Raw genomic sequence first — 12,818 nt, forward strand, 5'->3', positions numbered from 1 at the left:
AGACACAACGCCGCGGGAGTTTTGCAGAATTTCAGCCACCTCACTTAGGCTCAAGGTGTAACAGAGCAGGAAGCAAATGTACTTTGGGGGGGCCCTTCCCTGGACCTCAAAGGCATCAGGGAAGGGGAGGGAAGGGGAGAGAGGGGGAGAGAGGGGGAGAGAGAGGGAGAGAGAGGGAGAGGGGGAAAGGGGGAGAGGGAGAGGGGGAGAGAAAGGGAGAGAGGGAGAGGGAGAGGGGGAGAGAAAGGGAGAGAGGGAGAGAGAGGGAGAGGGAGAGGGAGAGGAAGAGAGAGAGGGAGAGGGAGACGGGGAGAGGGGGAGAGGGAGAGAGAGGGAGAGGGAGAGGGAGAGGGAGAGGGAGAGGGAGACGGGGAGAGGGGGAGAGAGGGAGAGGGGGAGAGGGGGAGAGAGGGAGAGAGGGAGAGAGGGGGAGAGGGAGAGGGGGAGAGGGAGACGGGGAGAGGGGGAGAGAGGGAGAGGGGGGAGAGGGGGAGAGAGGGAGAGAGAGGGAGAGGGGGGAGAGGGGGAGAGAGGGAGAGAGAGAGAGAGGGAGAGAGAGGGAGAGGGGGGAGAGGGGGAGAGAGGGAGAGAGAGGGAGAGGGGGAGAGGGAGAGGGAGAGGGGGAGAGGGAGACGGGGAGAGGGGGAGAGGGAGAGAGGGAGAGAGGGAAAGAGAGGGAAAGAGAGGGAGAGGGAGAGGGGGAGAGGGAGACGGAGAGAGGGAGAGAGGGAAAGAGGGAGAGAGGGAGAGAGGGAGAGAGAGGGAGAGAGGGAGAGGGAGGGAGAGAAGGAGAAACAGGGAGAGGGAGGGAGAGGGAGACGGAGAGAGGGAGAGAGGGAAAGAGGGAGAGAGGGAGAGAGAGGGAGAGAGGGAGAGGGAGGGAGAGAAGGAGAAACAGGGAGAGGGAGGGAGAGGGAGAGAGAGGGAGAGAGAGGGAGAGAGAGGGAGAGAGAGGGAGAGAGAGGGAGAGAGAGAGGGAACACTCCAAATTAAGGTGCCAGGATAGACCCTTTGAGCTCTGCATGTTTACTGGGGAGCGAGCTGTTGGTCACATGACCGACTCTGCGGCTCGCTAGAAAGCGAACGGTGGCTGAGAGCTGATTACTCAGTGCTGGTTAGTGACCCTCTGTGGTGATGGCGGGGAGGTGTGTGCGCGTGAACGTGGATTACAGGTGGGCCGCGGCTCCTCTTTCTCAGGCACCGGCTGTGTCCCGGGCACTGGCTGGCTCTCATTGTGCGCTCGCAGGCAGGCATTTTCATTCTCGACGTTTTTTCTCGCAGACAAGGAAAGTTCAGAGACATCGTGCGACTTGATTGAAGTCATAGTTAATTCAGTGGCTGAGCTGTGTGGGGCCCCAGGCGGTCTGACCTTAATTCCCTTGTTCTTAACCGTACTCTCACTGTACGAAAATTCATTAGCTCCTAAGAAAGCGTTGAGCCAAGGCTCATGGGTGAGCTCAACCTCCAGGTGAGTACTTGACATGAGGAGAAAGCTCTTCTGTCAAATTCAAGGGCACAGGCTTTGCAAGATTTAGGGATGCTCTGTGCCCAACCCTGTGGATTCCATGGTGCCACCGCAAGACTGGTGAGCCAGGTGCCGGCCGCAGGTGCGTGCCCATCGCAGATCTTGGCCTCTTTCTTTGGCACAGAACTTCACACCCCATGACCACCATCTACCAAGAACCCTTCCCCCACCTCTTACCTGCCAGCCTGCAGCACCCCGGAAATGCTGAAGAGCCCAAAGTCGGTGATGACGACCTTGCCGTTGTCGTAGAAGACGTTCTTTGATTTGAGATCCTTGTGAAGGATTCCCTTGGCGTGGAGGTAGCCCATGCCCTGCAGGAAGCCAGGGAGCAGGGAGTTGTTACTGAATGTCTACACGCCTGCTGCCACCCCCGCGTGGCTGGCTGACACGCCTCCCCCGTGAGACCACACTTAAGAGCTCCAGGCCAGGGGGTTCCCCACAGAGCCTGGAGCAAGGGGGAGTGGGTGGGGCTCCCAGGTCACAAATCCACCCCCTCCACTCCTGCAGACCCTGGCCAAACCACCTCCATTTGGTGAGTCAGCTTCCAGGGAAGCTGTCCTCAGAGGGAGGAGAGCAGGGAAGAGCTGGGACGAGATCCCCGGACAAAGGCATTCCAGCCACCATCAGCATCCCCCACTTCCCCTTTAAACACCCAACTCCTCGGCAGGAGACTCCTTCTCGTTAACCCATGCCACTGCAGAGTGCCCCGAGCCCCCCAGGGGACGGCACGTGACCCAGTCATCAAGAACACAGCAGAGTCCATTGGAGGTCTGGTTCAAGGCTGAACACCTGGAGGTTTTGTCCTCTGTGTGAGCATTTATGTCTTTTATTCCTTCTGACAGCTCAGTCCTAACAGTTCCAATGGGAAATAAAAGCCCACTTACAACGGACTTACAAGGCACCTGTCAGAAAAACTGGATGTTCTTGCTTGTTTTAATCCCAAACAACACCCAGCAATCTGCTGTTTCCCCAGCAACTGTGAAGATGGTGGCTGGTATTCATGGGAATTTATGGACTCAAGGGCTAAGGGCTCCTAACCAGGAGACCTGAGCTGCCTATGTGTGGGCACCATGCCCTGCACAGGGCCAGTATCATGGTGATAAGGCACCAGATGAATCCACACATTGCCCATGGTCATGTCCATGGGGAATTCTTACGTCTCCAGGCTCCAGTATCTTCAGGTCAAGTCTAATTTCTTTGAAGTCCAGACAGGTGTCTGAAGCTGGACTGAGACTCTGGAGCTTGGTGGGGGCGCTGCTCGGGATCTGGGGTCGGGTGGGGTGGGGTGGGACTCTCTCCGAGATGCAAGGAGAATGGCGGAGTGCCTACTGTACCTTCACAATTTCTTGGGCAATTTGCCTGGTTTTGTTGACGTCTAAGACGATCTTGGCGTCCCTGACCACAGAATAGAGCGTCCGTCCCTTACAGAGGCTGAAAAGCAAGAGGACAAGGTCAACGGTGGCGGTCGATAAGGAGACTCAATGGTGGTTACGACAAGTGACAAATCATTGAGGGGACACGCCGCCGGCATGCCTCGGATGAAGACTGGGGAGGAGGGTCTGATGCATTCTTCGGGAATGTCACCAGCTTCCTGGCAGACGAGGGCACTCAGGGCACCCAGAAATAGGCTTGCCTTGTCCAGGCTGTCCCGCGGCTTCACCGGAGCCAGGCTGTGTGCAAACCAACAGGCCCTGGGTTCTCAATGTCTCCCAGAGAGCGCTCTGCGGCCGTCCGTCCCAGCTGCTCCCACTCACCTGGCGTCACGGGCACAGGGCGACAGTGATGAAAGACCAGCAGGGCAGCGGCTGATGCGTACTATCAACAGCAAGTGATGCGCTGAGGCTGTTAGACAGGGGTGTGTAAACACCAATAATACGACCCGAAGCCCAAGCGCCTCTCAAGACAGAGGGGTTTTTCAAACTATTTTCAGCCTCATTGAGCTCATTTCGAGGACCAGTGGTTTGAGGTGAATGACAGGATGAAAAAGGACAGTATGCAGTGAACACAACACCTTCTTGGTGAGTGACCCGTGGACTGAGCCACCCCGTGTGGTAGCACACACAGGACAGACGCTCAGTCGGCAGTCACTGAGTGAATGAATGACTGAATGAGTGAATGAATGACACATTATCCAATGTTGGCTGAAAGCAGAATGCCATTACGGACATTAATTTCCCATCTGCATCAAAATCACCGCTTGATTTTTTTCTTTTAATCTATGATTTTATTACAAAAATCCTGTAGGAATTGTATTGATTCGGGTAGTGCTTAGGGAGGCCTTGATGTGCACTAGCCTTTTCGGAGCTCGCATTCTCTGTGGGTGGAGCGGGAACTCTGGTAGCAGGGTCTTAGCCCCAGTCTCGGCTCTGCCCCTTACTTTGGCGGGGGGGTGGGGAGGCTTCACCTCTCGGCCTCAGTCTCCTCACCCGTCACAGGAGACCTTGTGGTTTGGTGTGAGATAAAAGTTCAGTACAGCGCCTGCTGCCTGCCGCCCAGCATGGCATGGAAGTGAGAGGCTCGGAGGCCTAAAGCCAGACCACGGCTTAGGATTCTGACCCATCATGCGCTGGCTGTGTGAGCCCGGGCAGGTGAGTTAACCCCTCTGAGTCTCAGTGTCGTCCTCTAAATTGTAGCTGATGGTTTTGTCCTAGAGGGATGTTGGGAGCGCCATGCGCAGTCAGGCACATAGAAATGCAGGCGTATTTCCACCTGTGCCCAGCTCACACGATGTTCTCATAAAATGCTGGCTGTTGTCAAAGGTAATAAATGATCAATACAACAGTGAACATATACTGTGAACGAATATATAAGTGGTATCTTTACACACATATATCTATAATCTGTTCTTCCATCCATTCATCCCCTCCCATCCTTCCACCCACTCACTCACCCACTCATCTGTCCATCCAATCCTTCTACTCACCCACCCTTCCTTCCTTTCTTCCTTCCATCTGTCCATCCCATCCCATCCTTCCACCCATCTATCCACTCTCCTCTCCTCTCCTTTTCTTTTCCTTTCTCCTTCCATCCGTCCATCCCATCCATCCATCATTCTCCCACCAACCCTCCCTAATCTTTCCCTTCCATTCCCTTCCTTTCCCACCATTCTCTCCCCTTCTTTCCTTCTTCCCATCCCATCCCATCCTTTTACCCATCCAGCCTGCCTTCCACCCATCCCATCCATCCAATCAATCCCCCCTTCCTTCCATCCCCACACCTACTCACCCATGCATCCATCCATCCACAATCCACCCATCCATCCACCCATTTGTCCAAACATCCAATCCATCCTTCCATCCATCCTCCCTCCCATCCCATCCCATCCCATCCCATCCTTCCACCCATCCAGCTCTCCTGCCTGCCTTCCATCCACCCATCAGTTCATCCATCCTTCCGTCCACCCCATCTATCCATCCAACCTGTCTATTCTATCCAGCCATCTACACTACCCACATGCTACTTGTAACCATCCAGGATCTTTGTCTATGATTTGTTTCTTCACCTGCTTAAGGTGAGAGTCTCAGGATAGCTGATTCACAGGGACTCTGATTCAGCTGCCCAAGGTCGCCCTGTAAGTCAGCAGGAAGCAGCCAGGATGACTCAAGGCTGCCCCCCAGCCCTGCTGCTGTCCAAGGCAGTGTGTTTGCTGTGGCTGCTGGAGGAGAGGAGAAGGGAGGGTGGGCTGAGCAGCCAATTAAGCCATATTGACATTTAAATATTCGAGATGGCAGAGACTGTGGGTGGATTCCCTCCCCTGGATACTTGTTCTTGAACAGCCACCTACACTCATTACAGGCCAGAGCCCAGAAAATAGCAGCCCCACTGCAGACAGCGGCGAAAAGCATCCCAACAGGCTCCAAGACACCCAGGGCTCCTGCACGGTAGCCACGCAGGAGTCAGACGCCTCCCATCTCCACCTCTGCTCCCACCCAGCATCAGCTCCTCTCCCGGCTCCCTGGCCCCTGGAGCTGCTGGACAAAGCCAGGCTGCCTGCTGGGAGCAGAAACTGTAGCAACTTCAGTTTGCTACATCCATTAAAGTGAAACAGACAAATGGTCCCCAGCCAGCAAGTCCTTTCCTCCCAGGTATGCGCCCACTAGACATGCATACTCACATTTCATCCCCTAATGTACCGGAGTGTACCGGAATGTTCATAGAAGCCTGCTTGTTAAGAGTCCCGACATGCAATGGACTGAATATCTGTGTCCTCTCCAAATTCATGCTTTGAAATCTGAACCCCAAGGTGATGGTGAGAGGTTTCAGATGAGGAGGGGGCTTTCGGAGCTCATCCGGTTGTGAGGGCGGGTGGCGCCATCATCAAAGAGATGGTGATCTTATAAAAGGGACTGCTCAGAGCTCCCTCGCCTTCCCTCCATCATGTGAGAATACAGCAAGAAGCTGGGAATCTGCAACCAAGAAGAGAGCCCACACCAAAACCTGACTGTGCTGGGACCTGGGTCTTGGAATTTCAGCCTCCAGAACTGTGTGAAACACCCAGACTGTGGTGCTTTGCTATAGCAGCCCAAACGACCCTACAGCCCAGGTGTCGGTCAGCAGAGAAGGGAGAAATGATGATATGACCATGTTGTCAAATACTGCACCGTACAAAAATCAACAAACAGGCCTAGCACTGAAGATGCCTCTTGGGACGCAAGCATCCCATTGCAGTGCCTGGGTCTGAGTCCCAGGTCTGTTTTCCATTCAAATTTCTGCTGATGCATATCCTGGGAGGCAGCAGGTGATGGCTCAAGTACTTGGCTCTCTGCTACCCACATGGGAGACCTGGATGGAGCTCGTGGTTCCTAGCTTTGCCTTGGCCCAGTCCCAGCCACCACAGGTATGTGAGGGGAGTGAACCAGTGGATGGGCTTGTGCGCTCGCGCGCGCGCTCTCTCTCTCTCTGTCTTGGACTTTCCAATAAGTAAATAAATAATTGAAAAATAAACTACTGCTAACAGCAAAAAGCATGGCTGAAGCTCACAAATTATGTGGCATGAAAGAGGCCAGGCGCACAGATCTCCTGGATCCCCGATGTAAAGAAGAAAAGCAGACATACGCGATGGGGGTGCTAGAAACCAGTGCGGTGGTGAGCCTGTGTGTGTGAGCGAGGGGCTGAGGGAGGCTGCGAGCAGGCCGTGCTCTGTGCGCTAATCTGGGTGCTGGTTATGTGGACACGGACTTGGTGAACATTGCTGTGCTGGGCTCTGAAGGCCCGGATGCTCGAGCAGGTGCACTGTCCCTTCACTTGTGAAAAATCAGCAAAGGGAGGCTGAGCAACTAACACATGGTGCTGAGATTTACAAGAAAACCTGAACCGACACCGAGACCCTGGGTATCCACTGCCAAACTCCTCACCTGGTCCTAACAGGCAGTATCTGCAGGGGGACATGGGGCTCCAGGTCACATTGTGCCTAGTCAGGGTGTACACTGGAGACAGGTGAAGGCTGCGCTCCGGGGCACAGCAGGGGTCAGGCAGGGGCCAGGGCTAGCATGGTCCACATATCCACATATCAGCCCCACATACCCACAGCAGCTGCTCTGTGCTTGGAGTTTCTTACGGCCAACAAGGGGGCCCAGAAGTAGGGAAGGGGAGGGCAGACGTGAGGGAGAGTTCCTGAGCTCGTGTTTGTCACCCATGTCCACTCCACGAATTCTCCCATCTACCCTACAGGGTCTAGAGCATCCTGTCTAAACAGGAGCATATAGAGGCCGACATTCTGGGGCAGTGAGTTAAGCCGCCACCTGCAGTGCTGGCATCCCATACGGGAATGCTATCGCTATCGATGCGAGTCCTGGCTGCTCTGTTTCCAATCCAGCTCCCTGCTAATGTGTCTGGGAAGGCAGTGGCCCTGCCTTTGGCCTGGCCCAGCTCTAACTATTGTGGCCATTTGGAGAGTGAACCAGCATTTGTGTGCCTCATCCATGAGTTCTTTATGCATTGCTGGGGGACACTCAGTTCCACTGCCCACCTATGGTGAAATGTAGATCTCTCTTCCAGATACAGATTTTCTTAGCTGAGACCGGAACCCAGACCACCTGGCTTTGAGACTTAATGCCCCATCTTCGGCTTCTTAACAACTCCCTCTGAGATTCCGGCATGGACAGGCCCTCTGCAAATGGGTAGTAGTAATGTCACCACCACCTCCCGCCCCCAGCAGTGAAGATGAGGGATGCCTGCTGTGCTCAGGGGTGGAATCGGGCTGGAGGTCAGTGGAAGGGGCTTTAGCGGCTCAGGGATGTGGGTGGTAGCTTCCAGAGCAACAGGCATGCATGTGTCCACACGTGCCTACTCACACTCACACGCACACGCACGTGACAGCTCCCTCGGAACGAGCCCAGGACTGGGCGTTTCCCATCCTGTCAACAGACCCCACGGACCCCTGCTCTTCCAGCCCCAGCCTCAGGCAGCCCCCACAAGCCTGCCCTTCCCCCATGTACCTTAGGCAACACAGCAAGCCTTTGGCCAAGCTGGTATCACAGGTAAAAGATATTTCCAGTAAGTTAGCTTCAAAGGTGCATGTCGGAAAGAATGAGATACCAGCACCTAGGAAGTTTATCTCCGAGGGCTTCTGACCAAACAGTGGCCAGGGCAGAAATCAGGACACCTGTGGCAGCCATGTTCTCTTCCTCCTCCGACTGTATCCCTGCCAAGCTCAGGGGTCCAGGCCTGAACGGTCGCGAGGGCGGCCCCCTTCCCAGGATGGCATGAGCAGCCCCCCAGGAGGGGGAGGGGAGACTCGAGCTAGCACCAAGCGCGGCCCCAACACACGATGCCCTCGTTGCTATGGCAGTGGGGAGACCGTCACCGGGGCTGAGCAGGTGCCGAGGCCACGTGCCGGGACTTCCCAGCGTCCAGAACCACGGGCCAAAGGAACTCCTGCTCCTTGTAAAGGAGATGGCTCAGGCACGTTGTTCCAGCCTCAGAACAACGGCTAAGACACCTCCTCTTCCAGAGTGCGAGCCCAGCCCTGCATCACAACCAAAAAAACCAAACCTGTGTCTCAAAGCTGTGTCTTTGCTTATTTGCCCATGAACTTGTTTCTGGAGCTAGAAGCGGCTCTACTGAGGGTCATGGGTGGTCCATTTGGGATGGCGAGTGTCGGGCTTACAGGCACACTTGGTCTTACATCCACATGTCCTTCCATGGGGCATGTGCGGTCCCCTGTGCCACAGGTCTCACCCTATTGCAGTGTACCACACCCGTATGTATATCACCCCCTTGACCCCCCCTGTAGGCGTTTAAACACGAGGCAAACTTGATGGAGCGTTAGGATCCCCTGGGGAGCTTGTTAAGACCACCATGGCCAGTACCCCATCCCCAGACTTTCTGATTCAAAGGGCCTATGGCCTGAGAATTTGCATTTCCCAGATATTCAGTGTTGCCTGGAGACTGGCGTCTCCGCTGTGAGAACCGCAGCTCAAGGCCACTGTCACCTAACTGAGGCCCAGAGAGCCTCCGTTCAGCTCCGAATCCTCTTAATGAGCACCTGCGTGGGCCTGGCCCCGTTTCAGGTGCCAGAGATAGAGTCTGCAAGACAGACCTGGTCCCGAATCCCACAGGGACGCCTGTGTACCGGAGGAGGCATAAATAAGCAAGCAAGCCAACATACGGGAGCTCGGGGAGGTGTAAGAGCCATGGCCAGAATAAATATATTTATGGGATGCAGAGGGATGGGGGGGGCTTTCTTTAGGAGGGCAGGAGGGGGAGATGCCAAAATGTGAAAATCTGGAGGAGAGAGATCCAACCCAGGGCCCAGCCCATGCAAAGGCCCTGAGGTAGGATCAAGGCGGGCAAGGTTGGGCAGCACAGTGAAGGCCACATGGCTGGGCTCCGAAGGGCATCTCCCAGCGGCCACCCTCCCCGAGAGTTCACCCTCCAGATAAAAGCAGAGTTGGCTGGAAACTGTCCTTGGCTTTGTTCGATTTCATCTCCCAGGGCAGTCAGCTTCAAAGTCAGCTGTTATTTTAAATCCACTTGGGCTGTCAGGAGGGATTTACAGCCCCACCGTGGCTCCCTGGCTTCCACACGCATCCCCACTTCTCACAACTGAAATTGCACATAACTGCCCTGCACTCTCTCGCCGGCCCTTGAGCAAACAAATCACATTCCAAGCGACAAGGGAGCAATGCCATCCCATTCCAGCCGCGGGCAATCCTGAACTTCACAGTGGTCCACAGATCCGACATGGGAGATACTAAGCCTCAGCACTGGGGCTCGGTCATAGAAAAGACCAGGTGAGCTTCTTACAAAAATGGGAGACGCCAGGAAGCAGGCGAGAGATGCCGGCTGTTTGCCGCTCACTTCACCACCCCATGAGCAGGAAATGAAGCGTTACCAAGCCACACTCTGCACGGGCTTGCTTGGGGAAGGCTCACAGCCCAGGCACACAAGAAGGATGACAAGGGCCCACCGGGCATCAGGGCGTGCAGAGCCACAGCCTGGATGCCCAGGGGAGCAGGACTTAGCTTCGGCTGACGGATGCCCTCCCTGCTCTCCTCCAGCCCTGGGTGTTGCTGCAAGGCTCAGAGAACAAGGGACAGAAACAGAAGCACAGATTCTCCTACTCGATTCTTCTCCCCAGAGCTGGCGATGACTTTGCCAAGAGGCCAGGGCTGGGCTGCTTCTGGGCCCTCTGGGGACTGAGACATGGAGCTGTCCCTGTCGCCTCTCACCGTGACTCCATGCTGCTAGGCATGTTCTGCCCTCTCTGGGTGCTGCTTGGTACGGAGGCAGTCTCCCAGGCCACAGGCAAACACCTGGGGGCGGGGCATGGAGCAGGGAGGACGGCAAGGGAAGGGGATCCCGGCTTTCCCGAGCATACCAGCCTGGATGGTCCCGCTGCCATCCAGGACATCACCCACAGACACCCTTGAGCAGGCTCCCTTCCAGTCCTACACCCTATTTTCCCAGCATCTCCTACCTGACTGCAAGTCTCACTTTGTATCCCCCCACTGTCATCACTCCAGCTCCGACAACCTGTGCTTTAGGAGTCGGCCACATCAGCCAATACTTCTTTATCTTACAAATAGTTTTGTTGAAATGCATTGAATTTGAAAACCCAGTGCATTTTAGAAACTATGGCTATCTTCCATCATCAGCAAATGGAAAAGCCACAATCCCTAGCCCCAAATAAATTCAAAAATAAATACAGGGGAGGGCATCTGGTGCAGTGGTCAAGACACCCCGCGGGATGCTCCACCCTTATCAGAGTGCCCGGGCTGAAGTACTGGCTCTGCTTCCTGCTAGCGTGCTCTCTGGGAGGCAGCAGCTGGTTCAAACGCTTGGCTCCCCGACACCCGTATGGAAAGCCTGGATTGAGTTTCTGGCTCCCGATTTTGACCCGGCCCAACCCCGGTTGTTGTAGGCATTTGGGGAGTGACCAGTAGACAGATAGGAGATTTCTGTCTTTCTCTCTGTCTCTTGCTCTCTGTCCTTTTTAACAAATGAGTAAAAATTTTTAAAAACTGTATGATTATTCCCATATGCAGAAGAGAAACTGAGTTGGTCAAGAAGCCTGCAGATCAGAATTAGAAGCCCTGAGCTCAGTAAAGCTCTGCCACTTCTTGGCTGTGGGACCTCGGTCAGTTGACCAGAAATCCTGGGAACTCACAGGAACTCCAGGAATCCCAGCCTGGCTTTGAACACTGTCTCACTGGTGTCTCTGAGAACAGGAGACAAGATTGCTCTTTTTGTCTTTTTCACAGGTGTGAGTTGTGCATGTGTGCGTGTGTGTGTGTGTGTGTGAGAGAGATCCAGTGTTTTTTTTTTTTTTTTTTTTTTTTTTTTTACAATTTTTAAAAGACTTATTTACTTGTTTGAAAGGCAGATCAACAGAGACAGAGATGGAGAGACAGGGTGGTGGGGGCAGATCTTCCATCTGCTAGTTCACTTCCCAAACAGCCACAACAGCCAGGGCCAGGCCAGGCCAAAGCCAAGAGCCTGAAACTCCATCTGGGTCTCCCATATGGGTGGTTGGAGTCCAAGCACTTGGGCCATCTTGCACTGTCTTTGCAGGCACATTAGCAGGGAGCTGGATAGGAAGTGATGCAGCTGGAACTTGACCTGGCGCTCCGGCATGGGACGCCAGGGTTGCTAGTGACAGCTTAAGTGGCCTGCTCCACACCGCCGGTCCCCAGGTGTCTGACTTGCACACCACTACTCAGTGCCATCAGAGCTTAACTGACAGACGCTGGTCTTTGCTGTGCAATGCCTCCCATGTGGCATCGTGCCAGAAATGCTCCCGGGTTCCTTCCTAAGAGGGGAGGAGCTATTTACCAGTGAGGAAATTAACCAGGCAGGGTTCCAGGGTGAGCAGGTAACAGAGCCAGCATTTGAGTCCGGATCTCGAATCTTCCCATCTGCCCAGGATTTCATGAGCTCTCTGGGTGCAGATGATTCAGCCAGCAGAGTGGCGACCCTGGGTTCAGACAGCCTGACCTCGGAGACGCTTATCTGTCCGCTGAGCTTGGCTGAGCCACCTCTGCCCTGAGGCCCCCCTGCAATGCTAGGCCTTTCCTTCCACCTTCCAAGTTCAGGGCCAGGCCACGTCAGTCCTTATCACCGGCTTGCGGCTTCTCTTTGGGAATCCCCAGCTGGCTGAAGATGCCTAGATCCAGAGTCTTGAGAGCTTCTGGAAGCACCCTTGCCCATGCCAGCCGGGCCCGGGAAGGAGCTCAGACCCTGCTCCTGGAGCGAGAGAGAGAGGATCAGTAGAGGGATGAATGACTCCCGCACCGGCTTCCTGGGGACAAGGAAGGGGTCCAAGTCCATGTAGCTGCGGGGGGTAGGGGTTGCATAGTGTCAGCGCAGGTCCTTATCTATGGTCTTAACCACTGAAAAAGACCAGGAACCAACTCCAGGTCAAACCAGTGAAGACGCTGCCAACCTCCTGCCTGTACAACGTACCGAACAGACCCTGGCCTGTGCCCCCAGGGCCGGGCATCACAGCACCAGGGATTCTTGTTGCTGTCCACCCAACAGCCCACATTTATTTTCCAGCTGAACAGTAAACTGAATTACCGCTTTTAAAAATGTGCACATACATCACCTAATTTATATGCATTAAAACCCACAGAGAGGCCCGATCCCTGGGTATGAGCAGAGCTATCTCCAGGCTCCGTGATTAGAAGGTGCAAACCCTCTTCTGCTTTTATTTTTTTTTTCTTGCTGGCTTATCTCTCCTTTCGAATTTTTCTCCCACAAACACGAGTCACTTTTGTAAATGGAGAAAAAAGGAAGACAAGACGGGCAAGAAGCACCTTCTGAGAGGGAGTGCGGTGAAACCAGACTCGTG

General features: G+C 54.7%; 1 protein-coding gene across 2 annotated transcripts in view; it reads right to left on the reverse strand.

The window, feature by feature from the left end:
* Positions 1–12,818, reverse strand: part of KSR2 (kinase suppressor of ras 2) — a 435,190-nt gene that overhangs the window by 30,686 nt on the left and 391,686 nt on the right. For both annotated transcript variants that reach the window (XM_070065978.1, XM_070065979.1), the window contains exons 15-16: positions 2,860–2,956; positions 1,703–1,836 (exon numbers count right to left, since the gene is read on the reverse strand). In XM_070065978.1, the coding sequence (XP_069922079.1) occupies positions 1,703–1,836; positions 2,860–2,956 (231 nt within the window). The remainder of the gene's footprint in view (positions 1–1,702; positions 1,837–2,859; positions 2,957–12,818) is intronic.

Source organism: Oryctolagus cuniculus, chromosome 21, assembly GCF_964237555.1.
Source record: "Oryctolagus cuniculus chromosome 21, mOryCun1.1, whole genome shotgun sequence".
Classification (NCBI taxonomy): domain Eukaryota; kingdom Metazoa; phylum Chordata; class Mammalia; order Lagomorpha; family Leporidae; genus Oryctolagus; species Oryctolagus cuniculus.